Source organism: Tupaia chinensis, unplaced genomic scaffold (genome assembly GCF_000334495.1).
Source record: "Tupaia chinensis unplaced genomic scaffold, TupChi_1.0 Scaffold000688_1, whole genome shotgun sequence".
Lineage (NCBI taxonomy): Eukaryota > Metazoa > Chordata > Mammalia > Scandentia > Tupaiidae > Tupaia > Tupaia belangeri.
The window spans coordinates 5373946-5391566 of record NW_006160211.1 but is presented as its reverse complement, the minus strand read 5'-3'; the positions used below and the strand labels follow the sequence as shown (position 1 = coordinate 5391566).

Below are 17621 nucleotides of genomic sequence, written 5' to 3'. Positions count from 1 at the left end.
TGGTTAAGACAGTTGGATCCCACTTGGCTGTGCAGTAGAGTCTCAGACCTAGCAGCCTGAAAAACGTGCCAGAGACACATGTGGTTGTGTGCCCAAGATTCCAAGAGGAGAATGGAGGAGCGGGGATTATAGCATAGAGGGGAGGGGAGCTTGATTTCTCACTTTCTGTCTGTCTTCAGTGAGTGCAGGCATTTTGGCAAAAAATACAAATTAATAAAGGGAAGGGGGCAGCTCTGTGACCTAGTGGTTAAGTTAGCCGAATCCCACATGGCCAATTCTGTGGTTTGATTACCGGACCCTGGAACTTGAGAGACACACAAGACGCATGTGCTTGTGTGCCCCAAATCTTGGATAGGAAAAAGAAATGAAGAGATCGCATGACCATCTCCCATGAGGGGTGCTTTCTCCTTTCCCTCTTTCTCTGTCTTCCTCTCTATGTACCCTGTAGAGAAACAAATCAAAACAACTCACAAGGAGAATTGACCAAAGCATGGAATCATATCTTCCCCATTTCTTAAGTTTTGGCCACTCAGCTACTCAAACAGCCAGCTCCTACAATTTTTCACCTTCATTAAAAAAATCTTGATGGTCTTTTTGTCCTTTTCAATAACAAAAAGCATACATACTTAACCTCACAGCATGAACCCACTCTCATTGGCATGAAGGTACACCCTGAATGGATATTGTGCCCTTGTGGAGTCTATTTTTAGCTGTTAAGCAAATTAAAGATTTTACTGCTAAACATGGAGTTTTCACACAGACAGTTCTCTAACTCTCTGCTTGTGATTTGCTCCTTAACTATGTGAATACTCCCTGCTGAGGTACCCTCTTTAAATTGCAGGGAGGAAAAAAGCCTAATGCCTAGGTTGCATCCAAAAGCTACCCTGCAAACCAGATGAAACTGGGAGGTGGTGGAGGGAGTTGTGTGTGTGACTGCTGAATACACTATTAACTACACAATTAAGAATAGGTTTTGGCCCATTTCTTACTTGTACTGGATAGTTGTCTTAATCTGTTTTGTGCTGCTGTAACAGAATGGCTGAGACTGGATAGTTTATAATGGACACACATTTATTTTTCATGGTTCTGGAGGCTGGGAAGACCAAGATGAAGGGGCAGGTGTCTACCGAGAGCCAGCCTTCTCATTGCATCCTCACATGGTAGAAGGTGGAGAGAGGTGAACTCACAATCACTTTTTATATCCATGTTAGTCCATCCATGAGGGCTCTGCCTATATGGCCCTGTCTCTTCATATTGGAGATTAACTTTCTAACATATGAATTTTGGGGGACACATTTAGGCCATAGCAACAGCCAAGCCCAAATATGCCCAGCCTTTATATTTGGGTGGAAATGCCCCCCACCACTGCTCCTTGCTGCATCTGCCTGTTCCCAGTCTCGCTTCCCACCCTCAATACACATAGAATTCTTGCTTTCAGCCCCAGTTTTTTTTTTTTTTTTTTTTTTAAGGGTTTTTTCTAAGGGCTCGGGCGCTTCCGGTTTTTGCTAAGGGCTCGGTCGCTTGCCAGACAGAGAGACAAAAAGCGAGAAATCACCCCCCAAGGGGGAGAGATGGCCATGCCGCAATCCCTTCTCTTCCATTCTCCTCTCGGGATCTTGGGCACGCACGCATACACGCCCAGCGTGAGTTTTAAGCCACCGGGTCTGGGACTCGAACCGCAGTCAACTACGTGGGAGTCCAGCAACATAGTCATTACGCTAACTGCTGGTCCCTCAGCCGTGTTTGTTGAACCCAGGATCTGCCAACATTTTATGTTGCCCAACTGAGACAAAGGAATGAGATGGGTCAATCAGTTTCCCAACTGAAAAGTAATTTTTAGTTCAATTTCTGCCACTGGGGAAATGATCTCATTCTCTTGAATGTGGCAGTTAGCAGTGGGAACTGAACTTGAAAAAATGCCATCAGGTGGAGAAGAGGCCAAGTGCAACCTATAGAGGAGAGGAAAAGGAGATATGAGCAGAGGCAGTTCAGAACAGAGCAGGCATACAGAAAGCAGTGGAATCATATTTATGATGGAGCCCCAAACTGAGGAGCCATACTCCTACCTCTTAGGTTTCTAGATTCTTTTTTTTTTTTTTTGGAGAGGTTTTCGCTATAGGGCGCATGCGCTCGCCAGACAGAGACAGAGAGACAGAAAGTGAGAAATCACCACCCAGGAGGGATGGTCACACCACAATCCCTTCTCCTCCATTCTCCTCTCAGGATCTTGGGCACGCATGCACACGCGCCTGGCGTGAGTTTTAAGCCACCAGGTCCGGGACGTGAACCGCGGTCGACTACATGGGAGTCCAGCGACATAGCCATTACGCTAACTGCTGGTTCCCAGGTTTCTAGATTCTTGTTTGATTCAGGATTACCCTTCAGGGTATGCTCTCTCTAAGGCTTGATTGATCAGCTGTTTCCAGGTTCCTCTGCATGTCTATCCTTCTAGAATCTAATGAAGTTAGCATGGCATATCTGTTTGCATGCAAAAGAACCTAAGTGCAATCCTATGTCTGGTTTCATAGGACACTGCTCCCTCCATTTATACTAACTCCAGCCTAATTGAGCAACTTTCTCTTACACAAACATTCCCTGGACCTAATCGTCTTCCACCTAACAGAAACACTTCCTCCTCATGCTGCTGCCTGCCAAAATCAACAACCTTCAAAAATAATCTCAAATATCATTTACAGCATGAAGTCCGTTGTTTGTTGAACTAAAAATAGGAACTTATTTTAACTACCCAGCTTTTATTAAACAACTAATATCATTAGAGAAAAAACACAAAATATAAATAAGCAAAGGAAAAAAAAATTCCACCACTCAGAGTTTGTATCTTTCCTTGTCTCTGGAGGAATTCTGTGACCCCCATAGCTTTTCTGGAATTATGCTAATTTTTTTACTGTAGTACAAATTATAGTTTAGTCTAATGTCAAAACATTAATATCTTATACTTTCTTTGAGGCTTTCTCCCTCACCATTCCCTCTCCTACATACCACCTCCTTCAAGTATGCTTCATGTTGGGAAATGTAAACTGCAAAAGGGGATGTGGTCTCTTCCTCATTATTGCTTTGCCTTGCTCCCCCATTACTAGTTGTCTCTGGTCCCTTTGGGAATAGGGGAATGGCAATGCAAGGGAGTAAAAAAAGACATTAGCTGGTGCAGATGTCATCTGGAGTTGACATCCTCTGTGGTCAATGTCAAATACCAACTCTTCTTCTATGGGGTGCTTTTGTGGGTTCCTTGGTAATTTCCCCACTAGGAGCATTGGTCACCTGTTCCTTGAGTTGGATCATGTCTCCTCTGGCTAGTGGCTTTATAAGTGCCCCTCTCAGTTCTTGGCTTTTAGTGGTTGTCTCTTTCTGATGGTCACAGATTTTTATTTTTTCATTATTTTTTCTTTTTTTTTTTTTTTTTTTGGTCTTGGCTTCTATAGGCTAAGGGTTTTTTTTTTTTTAGCGTCTTTTTTTTTTTTTTTTTTTTTGAGAGGTTTTTGCCATAGGGTATGTGTGCTTGCCAGACAGACAGAGAGAGACAGAGAGACAGAAAGTGAGAAATCACCCCCCGGGGGAATGGCCACGACGCAATCCCTTCTCCTCCATTCTCCTTTTGGGATCTTGGGCACACACGCACATGCGCCTGGTATGTGTTTAAGCCACTGGGTCTGAGACTCGAACTGCAGTCGACTACATGGGAGTCCAGTGACATAGCCATTATGCTAACTGCTGGTCCCCTAGGCTAGCATCTTGACCAGTCCTTGGTCCAGTCCTTCTTCAGTGTCTTAATCTATTCATGGTGCTATAGTAAACTTCCTTAAACTGGGCAATTTATAGTTCACAGTTCTGGAGGCTGGGAAGTCCAAGATAAAGGCATTTGAAGATTTGGTGTCTTGAGGGCCTGTTTCTCATAGATGGAACTTTCTATGTCCTCACATGATGGAAGGGGAAAATTGACTCCTTCAAGCCTCTTTTTATAAAGGTACTAATATCATCCACAGGAGCAAAAACCTCAGGACCTAGTCACCTCTCTGATGCCTCATCTTCAAATATACTGCACTGGGGAATAACTTCCAACATATGAACTTAGTGTGTGGGGGGAACACAAACATTCAGACCATAGCATTTCATCCCTAGACCCCACATTCATGTCTTTCTCACATTCAAAATACATTCATTTCATCCTAATAGCCCCCCAAATCTGAACTCAGTCTAGCATCAACATTTTTTAATAATTTTTATTTTATTTTATTTATTCATTAATTCATTTTTTAATTTGACCAGAGAGAGACAGAGGGTGAAGGTGAGAGAGAGAGGAAGTGAGAAAGCAAGCCACCGGATTCAGGACTCAAACCCTGGGTGGCCACGTGGAAGTGTCCAGTGCCTTAACCACTATGCCACCTACTGATCCCCATCATTCTAGCATCAACTTTAAAGTCTTCATTAAGATTTCATCAAAATAGCTAAATCAAATGTGGGTGAGATGCAAGGTAGGATTCATTCTAAAGCAAATTCTCCACCTGTCAGTCTGTGCAGCCATAGTTTTGTGCTTCCCAAATACAGTGGTGAGACAGTCATAGAATAGGTGTTCCTATTCAAAGAGGGATCAAAGGAAAGAAGAAAGGAAGAACGGGTCCTAAGTAAGTCTAAACCCCAACAGGGCAAGCAATATTAAATCTTGATTCTTGATCATGTTTTTTGACTCCATGTCCTGCCTTTCAGATGCATCAGACAAGGATTGGACTCTAAAGTTCTGGATGGCTCTGCCCCCCACAGCTTTGCTGGGAGAAACCCATGCAGCAACTCTTCAGGGTTGAAGTCACATGCCTGTGTATCTCCCAGGCTGAAATCACTCTAGTAGTTCTATGGTTTGAGAGCTCAGGAGTGATCTCACTCCCATAGCTGCACTTGACATTGCCCTGGTGGGGGCTGTCTTTAGTGGCTCCACCCCAGTGAATTCTTTCTCTGGGCACCAAGGCTCTTTGGGTCATTCTTTGAAATATAGATGCAGATGACCATGCCCTCACAGCTTCTGTACTCTGAGCACCTGTCAGGATGACACTGCATGAATGCCACCATGGCTTACCATGTGTGCCTTCTGGTGGAGTGGCCTGAGCCTCACCTGAGCTAGTAGAGCCGAGCTGGAGTGGTCAAGGAGTGCTGCACTAAACTGTGGGTGGCAAAGTCTTCAAATTTATCTTCCTCAAGAGTTCTGGCATTCTGGACCTATGATGAGCAGGGTACTCTTGAAGGTCTCTGAAATGCCTTTTGGGTCATTCTTCCATTGTCTTAATGAGTTGTATCTAACTTCCTTCTAACCATAATAATCTCAGTTTGGTTGGCCATCTCCTTGGTATTCTTGCCTGTGATTTTTCATTTTTTACAACATAGCCAGGCTTGCAAATCTTTAAATTCAGGTTTTTTTCCAGCTTCCTTTTTAATGATAAATTCCATCTTTAAGTAATTTCTCTTTTGTATTTTACTATAAGTAGTCCAGAAAAGCCAGACCACTCCTTTTGCACTTTGCTTAGAGATTTTTTTCACGAAATATTCTATTTCATCATTAATCATTTCTACCTTCCACAAAACACTAGGATAGGAACACAACTCAATCATGTTCTTTGCCACTTTTTAACAAAGACAGCCTTTCCTCCAGTTTCCAGTAACATTTCATCTGTGATCTCATCACGATGGTCTTTATCATCCATATTTCTACCAACATTCTGGTCATGCCATTTAGGTAATCTCTAATAAGACCAAAGCTTTCTCTATAGCTCTCATCTTCTCAGCCTTCACCAGAATTGTCCTTAAGGCTTCTTTCCTGGTATTGTATCTCAAAACTATTCCAGCCCCTGCCCATTATCCATTTCCAAAGCTGTTTCCACATTTTTAGGTATTTGTTATGGTAAAACCCCACTCTAGTACCAAATTTGTTCTTGGTCCATTCACGCTGCTATAACAAAATATTTTAGACTGGGTTATTTATTTATTTATTTATTTAGGTAGGTAGCTTAATAGACATTTATTCCTTTAGTTAAACAACTGCTACACAGTTAAATGTGTGTTTTAATACTTTTTGAGTAAAAAGGAATTTAGGATTCAAGAGGTTTTATAAGTCTAGTATGAATATTTTCTGGCAATTAACTGAGCTTTTTAAAAACCCAAGAGAAAGTTGCCAGAAAAATCAATTTTGGAAAACCAGCAATTAAATTTTGAAATCAAATTATTATTTGCCGCAACTTGAAAAGAATTGAGCAATTCTTCTGTATTTCCTTCACATTCAAATTGACTTGGGAAACTGTAGCATACTTTACTGGAAAACATGATGCAAACAGAAATGCAACATGATTTGGTGGTATATTTAAAGATAAGGTGAGCACATAACAGACTGCTCAATTGTGTAGAATGGTAAGAATTTTGAGGATAATTTGACCAGGGATGAGAAAAATAACTGGAGACAAAATGTAAAGGTAGGTTAGAAATCATGAGTTTGAGGACCAGCAGTTGTCATAATGGTTACATTGCTGGACTCCCATGTAGTTGAGCACAGTTCAAGTCCAGGACCTGGTGGCTTAAACTCACGCCGGGTGCATGTGCATGCATGCCCAAGATCCTGATTAGAGAATGGATTGTGATGTGGCCATCTCCACTGGGGGGTGATTTCTCACTTTCTGTCTCTCTGTCTCTCTCTGTCTTTCTGGCCAGCACACGTGCCCTATAGCAAAAAAAAAAAAAAAGAAAGAAAGAAAGAAAGAATTGACATCAACTATATCTTTTCTCAGGAGCCTTGCAGGAGCAGTAAAGTGGGTGGACTTGAGATAATCTGCGCTATAATGTGCTTTTAGACAATTATTCTTTTTCCCCTATTGAGCTTTAGGTTTTGTAATAGTCATGAATTTGTGTTGCATATTCTTAAAATCTTTTTACCACCTCATGTTCTTGGAACTTTACCTAGTGTCTAATTTCTGTCAGTTACAAAATTAACCAGTGTAAATACCACTATTGACTACTACTACACATAAAAACCAGGATTCCAGATCCCAGGGAGCCATAGGAATGAACCAGTTTTTATCTTTTAAATACTGTGAAGACTGAGGCAACTTCATTAGATTAACCCAGACTTGTTTCACTGGTAAGAGAAGCCTCTTGCAATAGGTTTTCTTCTTCTGAAAATGGTGGCATTTGGGTCAACATTTTCTTTGCAGATTAAAGTTACACAAATGGAACCCTGGATTAAATCTAAAAACGGAGGCTCAGGCTGAGCCCGTAATTTTCTACATGATCATGGCATGGGGTTAGGAGAGCTTCCTCCTGTTCTACAAATTTCCAAGTTAAAACAAAATTTAAGTTTGTACTAGCCCAAATCCCCAAACTAGCCAAATGAAAGTGAAATAGAACATTGCCATCACCAAAATGAAGCGGTAGGTTTCACCACATGCATCAAACAAATCTATAGGGCTAGTTTCACCTCTCCTGTTTCAAAGAATTTATTATACCACACATCATGTTTTAAATACTCACATATAACTCCCTAATAAGATATAGCAGAAAAAAAAATGTACCTTATTAGAAACAAGACACACTACCATTTGTAGTCTTCAAACATTATTGCACTTGGAACTTTCCTAATTTGACAAAACATTCAGGAAACAATATGCAGACTAGTTTAACAGACAAATAACACTTTTAAGTAGGCGGGACTGTCCTGAATTGTTTATTAGGCATGAATTTGACAAACATTTCTTATACTAGTGGTAACAGTGGAGTTGGAGAGTATTGTGCCTTCTCCAAGCTGCACAGCGAGAACCGCCAACAGTGTGGTGGAACTTATGGCCCTTTCCAAGCCCACAGTTCTTTCGACCTGCAAATGTCAGCCCACGTATTCCCCTGTGCTTGTGGACTGCTTTGTCAATCCACTGGGTATTAGGGTTTCTTCTGACAGTTTTATGGAATGGATTAATGAGGATAACTTCAGAGAATTTGTATGTGAGATCATTGACAAACCAGTAAGAATTCAGGACTCTAAGAGCCCCGCAGCTCGCTCCTCTCCAACAGACTGGAGGCTTCTAGCAAACTTTAGCTGGTTAAACATCATGACGGACAGGCTTGCCGTAGGTTGCAGCCTTGGGAACTGTGCGTGTGTGCCATGATGCACACAAATCCTATATATGACATAACCTTCTGAACCTTGTATCTCTGTCTGTACGCTTTATCTGGCCCTCAGAAGAAAGCACATCACGCCGGACTGCTTCTTCCTCCATAGCTCCTAAATGTACTTGTATGGACCCATCTTGGCTTATCAAACTCTCACCACACAGGAAGCAGGGCGAGCTCCAAGGATACAGGGTCCCCGAACCTGGATGCCTCAGACAGAGGACGATGAGGGACCTAGACTGGGTAATTTATAAACAATAGAAATATATTGCTCAGTTCTAGAAGCTGAGCTTAGTACCAGTGTATGAACACATTCATGTCTGGTGAAAGTACCTCCTACATGTCCTTATATAGCAGAAGAGGGAAGGGGCTCAAGGCCACATCTTTTAATACTGTCTTATTGGTTATTAGAATCTAACATACAAGGTTTTTAAGGGGTGGAGTGGGGAACACACGTGCTCTGACTGTAGTACCCAGGGCCCACATTTGGCCCATGAAAAACATGCATCTTTGCTTTGCTACCATCAGGGAGAGAATAGCTTGATTCCTCTACTGAAGAGTTGGCTCTGAGATCTAACTCCTGCATACCTCTCTAATCTCATTTTTGTCTTAGTTTCCTCCTAACTCACCACAACTTTGTGTTTATGTTGTTCTCACTAGCTATTGCTTCTTCCTAGGAAAACTGTCCATTCTCTTATCCCCGCCCAAATATTCCAGCGGCTGTTTCCTTCATTCTAAACTGAATTTAAAGGTTTCTTTTCATAGGGGCTTTGCACAGCAGTAAAATGTTGATGCTCTGTGAGGCAATCCTACATGGGAAAGTTTCTGGCTCAAGTCTGGACACTCCCTGAGTACACTGGGTATGTGCTTGCCCATGATCCAGGACTGTTTGTGGACTGGAGGTAGATGGTGGCCTTGGAACCCTGTGGAGAGTGCTGTCTCTCTTTCTGTCTTGCTCATGTAAAAAATGAATTTTTAAAACAGTCTATTTCATATGGTTTTACTTTGTGAAGTTCAGGAGCTTGTAAATGAATCTATGGTGCTAGAAAACAGAACAGTTGGGGGACCAGCAGTTAATGTAATGGCTATGTCACTGGAGTCCCATGTAGTCAACCGCGGTTCGAGTCCTGGACCCGGTGGCTTAAACTAAAGTCGGGAACGTGTGCATGCGTGCCCAAGATCCCGAGAAGAGAATGGAGGAGAATGGATTGCAGCATGGCCATCCCACCTGGGGAGTAATTTCTCACTTTCTGTCTCTCTATCTCTCTCTGTCTTTCTGGCAAGCACACATGCCCTATGGCAAAAACCTCTCAAAACAAACAAACAAACAAAACAAACAAACAAACAAACAAACAAAAACCCAGAACAGTTGTTGCTTTGTGGGTGGGCCAGGAGACAACTTTGTGGGGTGCTGGCAGTACTTCTATCCTGTTTGGGGGTTGGTGGTTACACAGGTGTATGCATGTGTTGAAACTCTTTGAATTCTATGCTTAAGATCTCTCCATTTCATCATCCTTAAACTTTACCTTTATATGACTTTATAAGAAATAAAAGATACACACAAAAAATAAGAACAATAAAGAGATATTTTTTGCACATATGAGATTGTTGACTGAGTCATTTCTGGACATGATCCTTTTATAGTGGTTGTGTAACAGGCACTCCTAGGCCAAAGGGCAAGGCGGGTGACACATGAGCTATTGAGAAACCATATCTTGTTGGACAGCCCAATGCTCTCCATTTACATGCAGCCCTAACCCAATGTTTTAGAAATGCTTAAAATGAACAGAAAACAATATGAACAAATAGTCAGCTCTGCCACATACAGAAGGCAACTGAAAGTCATACATTGCCCTGGAAGGGTGGGAGCTAACCTTCCCCAAAACCTGTATGGGAAAGGCTCCTCCTCTAAGCATATGGTATGGGGCCATACACCCTTGAATGAACTTTGAACTCTGCCAACAAGAAAGAAGTGAGAATGAATTTGGGGGTGACTAATCCTGTCTGTTACAGATCTCATTATTTCCAGCACCATGGCTACTCTTTTTTTTTTTTTTTTTTTCCCCTTTTTTCCCTTTTTTTTTTTTTTTTTTTTAGGTCTTTACCATAGGGGACATGCACTCACCAGAGAGAGAGAAAGACAGAGACAGAAGGAAAGTGAAAATGTCACCCCCCAAGGGGAATGGCCATGCTGCAATCCCTTCTTCATTCTCCTCTCAGTTTTGCTTGGAATGAGTTTCAGGCCACCAGGGCCGGGACTCCAAACACAGTTAGCTATATGGAAGTCCAGCGCCTTAACCTCCACACCACCTGCTGATCCCATATAGCTATTCTTTCTGTAGCTTATGTCTCAGTCACATGTCTAGACCCACAGCCACCCCTATTTCCCCAGTAAAATTTCTTCTTTCCAAAATACGTAAAACTTTCTGGAAGATTAGAAACTTCTGGCTTACAATTTTCTGTGCCCAGGGTTCTTTCTTCTTTAGGAAGAAAAGTGCCTCATCATTCAAGGGCAGGGCCCAGATCCTCCTAATGCATCATGGGTTCCATATGGGATTTGTAACTGGAATGACCTGTTCCTCTATCGTCCAACCTCTTTGGGGGTCTTCACATTGATTAAGGGTAAATTCACAATGACACAGGGCTCTCCCTTGTATGTTATCATCGTGTTTTAGGGTAGCTTACTCCTCTTCTCCATTGAAGGGATGTGTGACTTATGATCTTCCTAGTGCAAAGAACAAGGATAGTCTCCTCAGTGGACTGGAGGGTTTTGAGCTGAGGGCTAGATGTCCTCCTCACCTGGATGGGTGAAGTATAGACTGCTTTGATTGGCCTTCCTCAGTAGACCAGTGAAAATGGAATACCCTAGTGAAGCTGCTGAGCAACTCCATGGTTTGGCAAGGCAGTACTTGTTCCTGGGGAAACTTGCAATTTTCTTGAGCTCACATTCTCCTTATTGCTTAGAATATCCCATCCCCCTTCCTCAATACTGACTTTCTTTCTTTCTTTTCTAATTTGCCAAAGGGCTCACTGGAGAAAGACAGAACAAAGGAGAGAAGAAAATACCTCCCATGGGGCATGATCATGCCACAATCCCCTATCTTTGATTTCTCCCTTCTTTTGGGATTTTGGGCATGGTTGCACATGTGCTGAACATGTTTCTCAAGCTGCTGGATCAGCTATGTAGGATCCAGTTGCCTCAACCACGAGGCCATGGGTTGGCCCAATACTGACTTCCTACTACTAGTCTGGGGCTGAAACATTTCTCAGGTGTTTTTATCTGACTATTTTTGTCCTTTTCTTAGACTAGATGCTTTGTTTTTGTGGGCTTTGTTTTCCAGGTCTCCAGTGGTTGACTTGTGTCTAATTGCCTGGGTTGGGTTGGGGCATGCTCAGCAGGAGAAGCGAAAGTAAATTGATGAAAGACAATCTGAATAAAGGAATTTGATTGGGGGGGAATAGAAGAAAGAAAGGATTAAAAGAGAGCTGGACAGAATGAGCTAGCATGTAAGATTAGTACTTCTTTGCAATAGTATCCATCCATATTCATGTATACAAGTTGAAGCAGAAACTTAATGGGCTATAAAAGAGTTCATTCGAATTCGAAAGGATACTGGAAGTTGTCTGAACACAGAGTGCAGATTGCTCATGGTATGCTGTCATCCTCCAAAATGTCAAGTAAACCCATTATTTTCTTCACCAACTGCCTTGACTATGATTGGTGGATCTAATTAGCCCTTTGGCCTCATCAAAGTGGGTGTGTTCTCTGACAGATTACAGCTGCATGATACTGTGCAAAGCTGTGCTGTCCAGTAGAACTTTCTGAGAAGGCGAAAATATTCTATATCTATGCTGTCTAATACAGTAGCCATCAGCCACATGAACTAGTGAGCACTTGGAATGTGGCTAGTGCACTCAGGAACTGAATTTTTAACTTTATTTAATTTTAACTAATTAAAAAATATAATTATTTCCTTTATCTTATTTATCATTATTGTTATTTTCAATTTGACAAGAGCAAGACACAGAGAGAGAGAAAAAAAAAAAAAAAAACAAGAAAGCAAGTTGCCAGGTCAGGGACTCTACCTGTGGTCAGCCATATGGAAGTCCAGCGCCCTTAACCACCATGCTACCTCCTGGCCCCAAGTTTAACTAATTTAAATGTAAAGCGCTACACATAACTAGTGGCTCCTGTATTAGATAGTACAGATGTAAGTTTACCTGTGTACTCTGGTGATACGTGGAAGAGGACTCAAACTGCCACAGCTTGTATGCTTGTGTGACTCCGTCAGCTTTCTACCTGACATAGAAAGTGTGTTCAATAAAACTGCTCCATTGAAGGGATGTGTGACTTATGATCTTCCTAGTGCAAAGAACAAGGATAGTCTCCTCAGTGGACTGGAGGGTTTTGAGCTGAGGGCTAGATGTCCTCCTCACCTGGATGGGTGAAGTATAGACTGCTTTGATTGGCCTTCCTCAGTAGACCAGTGAAAATGGAATACCCTAGTGAAGCTGCTGAGCAACTCCATGGTTTGGCAAGGCAGTACTTGTTCCTGGGGAAACTTGCAATTTTCTTGAGCTCACATTCTCCTTATTGCTTAGAATATCCCATCCCCCTTCCTCAATACTGACTTTCTTTCTTTCTTTTCTAATTTGCCAAAGGGCTCACTGGAGAAAGACAGAACAAAGGAGAGAAGAAAATACCTCCCATGGGGCATGATCATGCCACAATCCCCTATCTTTGATTTCTCCCTTCTTTTGGGATTTTGGGCATGGTTGCACATGTGCTGAACATGTTTCTCAAGCTGCTGGATCAGCTATGTAGGATCCAGTTGCCTCAACCACGAGGCCATGGGTTGGCCCAATACTGACTTCCTACTACTAGTCTGGGGCTGAAACATTTCTCAGGTGTTTTTATCTGACTATTTTTGTCCTTTTCTTAGACTAGATGCTTTGTTTTTGTGGGCTTTGTTTTCCAGGTCTCCAGTGGTTGACTTGTGTCTAATTGCCTGGGTTGGGTTGGGGCATGCTCAGCAGGAGAAGCGAAAGTAAATTGATGAAAGACAATCTGAATAAAGGAATTTGATTGGGGGGGAATAGAAGAAAGAAAGGAGTAAAAGAGAGCTGGACAGAATGAGCTAGCATGTAAGATTAGTACTTCTTTGCAATAGTATCCATCCATATTCATGTATACAAGTTGAAGCAGAAACTTAATGGGCTATAAAAGAGTTCATTCGAATTCGAAAGGATACTGGAAGTTGTCTGAACACAGAGTGCAGATTGCTCATGGTATGCTGTCATCCTCCAAAATGTCAAGTAAACCCATTATTTTCTTCACCAACTGCCTTGACTATGATTGGTGGATCTAATTAGCCCTTTGGCCTCATCAAAGTGGGTGTGTTCTCTGACAGATTACAGCTGCATGATACTGTGCAAAGCTGTGCTGTCCAGTAGAACTTTCTGAGAAGGCGAAAATATTCTATATCTATGCTGTCTAATACAGTAGCCATCAGCCACATGAACTAGTGAGCACTTGGAATGTGGCTAGTGCACTCAGGAACTGAATTTTTAACTTTATTTAATTTTAACTAATTAAAAAATATAATTATTTCCTTTATCTTATTTATCATTATTGTTATTTTCAATTTGACAAGAGCAAGACACAGAGAGAGAGAAAAAAAAAAAAAAAAACAAGAAAGCAAGTTGCCAGGTCAGGGACTCTACCTGTGGTCAGCCATATGGAAGTCCAGCGCCCTTAACCACCATGCTACCTCCTGGCCCCAAGTTTAACTAATTTAAATGTAAAGCGCTACACATAACTAGTGGCTCCTGTATTAGATAGTACAGATGTAAGTTTACCTGTGTACTCTGGTGATACGTGGAAGAGGACTCAAACTGCCACAGCTTGTATGCTTGTGTGACTCCGTCAGCTTTCTACCTGACATAGAAAGTGTGTTCAATAAAACTGCAGAAATACCTAAAATACTAACCTTGAATGAAGCAGAGGGACCTGGTTTTTATGGGAACAGTAGTAGTTAGGGGCGGGGCAGGTACAATTCCTCTTATGAAGTCCCTCTACCTCCTTATGTGAAATGTGGGTACCCTTTTTAATTAAGAGTGGTTCTCCAGGAGACAGTTTTGTCCGGATATAAGGTGCTAGACATAGTTACCAGACAAGGAAATATGAAACATTTCCAGGAACTCTAGAGAAAAGCTTGTTGCCAAGAGGTAGGATTTCCTGGTTTCTGATAAAAACAGAATTTCCTAGGGTGTAGTTGGGATTTATTTAGAAAAACGGGCTGGATTTCATGGTTTGGCTTGAACAATTCCTTGAAAACGATCCTTCCTCAGAGCCCAGGAAACTGCATCTGCCTCTCATCAGATTGTGTTTTCCTGCACAGACATTCCCCATTGCTGTCTTCGCTCTGCTTCTGAGGTCTGAAGCCCTGAAGAAGTCACCATTGCTTTCTTTTTTTCTCTCACCAAAGCATCCAATTGGTTCTGCTGAACTTATCTCTCCAACACTATCCAATATGTTCACTCCCTTCCAACCCAGCTTCCACTGCTCTGGTTCAGATCCACAGCAACTTTTCCCGAATCATTCCTGTGAGCCTCTTGTTTCCAACCTAACACTCCTCTAATCAGAGTTACTGTGCACAGTTAGGCAGTTTGTGTACTCTGCATATCAACAGATGTCTGGATAAGGAGGCTGGTGGGACTGAAGGAGGCCTGAATTCCTGTAGTCTGGTTTGCACCTCTGTCTACCTGGAGAAAGTATCTTTGCAACCTGCACAAACGTGCCATGTAATCATGGTGGTATAGACTTACACTGTTCAATACAGCAGTCACTAACCACATCTGCCTATTTCAATTTTAAATGTAACATTTAAATTCAAACGATCAGTTATACTAGCCACACTGCAAGTGTTTAATCATCACTAGCTACTGAATTGGACAATGTAGACACATTTACATCACTGGAGTAAGTACTACTGGACAGCACAGGACAGACCCTGCTTCTAAACCATTCTTCACAACTTGCCGGTTTGAGTGATCGTTAATGCAAATGGAAACATGTCCTCCTGCTTAAAGCCTTCAATGATTTCCACTTCTATCAGCAGCCATCACTTAGTAGGTGATGTCTGTTTTGTGGGTTGCTACCAGCATTAGAAACAAAACAACGAGAAATAATAGAAGGAAAAATGCTCATGGATCTTGACTACTGTTTTGTGAAATTTTTGCTTGGTTAATCTGTATTCTGTTCTGTCTATATGTAGACATCAAATTCTTCATAATGTTGATATCCCCTTGGGTTGTGGTGAGAAAATATCTCTAAGTGTGCGAGGTTAGCCAAACATTTTGAAAAAACTTGGGTTTATGGTTCATCAAGTCTGAGCTCCTTAACAAGACATATAAAGCGCTCTATTTTCTGACGCCCCCGCCCCTTATTCTTTTCTACCTTTTGACATTCTGTCATGCACTTATGTTCCACTAGTACCGAACCACTGTTGGTTTCATCCAAGACTCCAAGCCTTTTCCTTTCTTTCTTTCTTTCTTTCTTTTTTTTTCTTTTTTCATCTGTATGTCTGCTCATTCTGAATCATTTCCTTGGACTGTTCTACCTTCTTATTGCCTGGACAACATTTTATCATGTCGGAAACACCTACTGCGGGAATCCTGCTCTGAATGCCCTAGGGAGCGCCGAGTGTCCTTCTTCGACATTTAACAACATCCTACAGACATCCATTTACAGGGTTATAATACTGTAATTATTTTAGATGTTATTTTCCAGCACGCTACTAAGTTCTTTCAGTGAAAGCACTATCTTATTCATATTTTTATCTCAAGAGAGGAGCACACAACGTAGAACAAACTAGACATTCATTCAATAAATTTGTTTTCAAAGAATATACAAGAGAAGGAAGGAAAAAAGTCATCAGTGCAGACAATGTAAGTGCGTCACAGACTCTGGCCACTAGAGGACGCCAGCGGGACCTGGCTGGTGCGCAGGCGCGCTGGGAGGCGGGCGCCGCGGCGGCAGCGGCGGCGGCGGCGGTCGTGGCTGTGGCCGGGGGGAAGTGAATGGTTTTACCCAGAGGGCCCTGCGCCGCCTTTCTCCGCTGGCACCGCCGCTGTTCCCTGCTCCTCCTCCCCGGCCATGGCGTTCACGTTCGCGGCCTTCTGCTACATGCTGGCGCTGCTGCTCACCGCCGCGCTCATCTTCTTCGCCATCTGGCACGTGAGTAGCCGGGACCGGGGGGAGGCGGGCAAGGTGGCGGCGCAGCCTCTTTTCGCCCCGGGCCCAGTGTCCGGGCCGCGAAGGCCGCCGGAGGTCGGCGCGCCGGGGGATGGAACGCGGCTTGGAGCCGGGCCGAGGCGACACGGGGCGGGCGAGGTGTCTGGGCGCCCTCTCCCGCGGGCTGGGGGCTGCAGGTCCAGGGGAGCAGGGTGGATGCCCCGGTCGAGTGCCCGCGCAGGCCGCGCGCACCGCTACTCCCGGCTGGGTGGGGCGGCTGCTGTCCAGATTGGCCCTGCCGGACAGCGCTTCGCGCGCACGGACCTTCGGCCAACCCTGGGTCCCCGGACCCTGGGTCCCCGGAGCCCTGGGTCTGCACTTCCCCACATCCCCACGCCCCGGGGTGCGTGCTTCTCAGAACCGTGATACTTAGCGTGAATGAAGTTTCCCGTATTTTTATTATTTCATAGATTGCCGTTCTTTTAGGGTTTCGCAGGAATACGACCAAAATAAGATAGTTATAATCCACTTTAAATCAATTTCCAATTCTGACAGCACGTGTTGGGGTGTTCTTCAAGTACAATCACCTTGTTGTCACATTTTTGTTTCCTGGTGAACTTTGATGAACGCTGGGTTGATTACTTTGCAGACTGCACCTTCTAGCTTTCCCCCTAAACCATACTTGGACCACGGGGTTTTCTCAAGAGACAATCTCCAAGCCTACAGCGTGTTCAGAGTAGTTGGCTTAGCAGAGAGAGTTTTAATTTGATTTTGAAAATCCTTAAGCTTCTCCAGGGCGGTTTTAGTTTTTTGTTACTCACATCATGATGCAGGATAGAAGCACATCTTTACTGGTCCCTGTAAGAAACAAATTCCCTGTGACTTACTTCTACAAGGGATTTTTGAAGATTTCTGTACTTTAGGACACAGAAGCATTGAGAGTCCTCCGGAAATCAGCATTCATTAAACATTTATCTCATATGTGCTTCTGCTCTCTCTGTGTCCCAGTACCCATCTGGAATATTGGTCTTAATTTGAATGATTGGGCTTGTTCATTTTGATGTAAATTATAAGTCCGATTTCATCATGCCCATAACAGGGATTTGTTATGATACCTATATAGAGAGGGACAGAGTAATTAAAATGGTAGCAATCTCTTGTGCAAAAAAAAAAAAAAAAAAAAAAAAAAAAAAAAAAAAAAAAAAAAAAAAAATAAAAAAAAAAAATACAA

At 42.8% G+C, this 17621-nt stretch overlaps 1 protein-coding gene across 2 annotated transcripts in view; it reads left to right on the top strand.

Annotated features, from left to right (window-relative positions):
* The first annotated feature begins 16204 nt into the window (after window positions 1-16204).
* The window catches only part of CNIH1 (cornichon family member 1), a 12480-nt gene continuing 11063 nt past the window's right edge, over window positions 16205-17621 (top strand). Inside the window, exon 1 of one of the 2 annotated variants that reach the window (XM_027776626.1) lies at window positions 16205-16393. In XM_027776626.1, the coding sequence (XP_027632427.1) occupies window positions 16313-16393 (81 nt within the window). In that variant the 5' untranslated portion in view covers window positions 16205-16312. The remainder of the gene's footprint in view (window positions 16394-17621) is intronic. The other variant, XM_006160557.3, reaches the window with a different exon arrangement.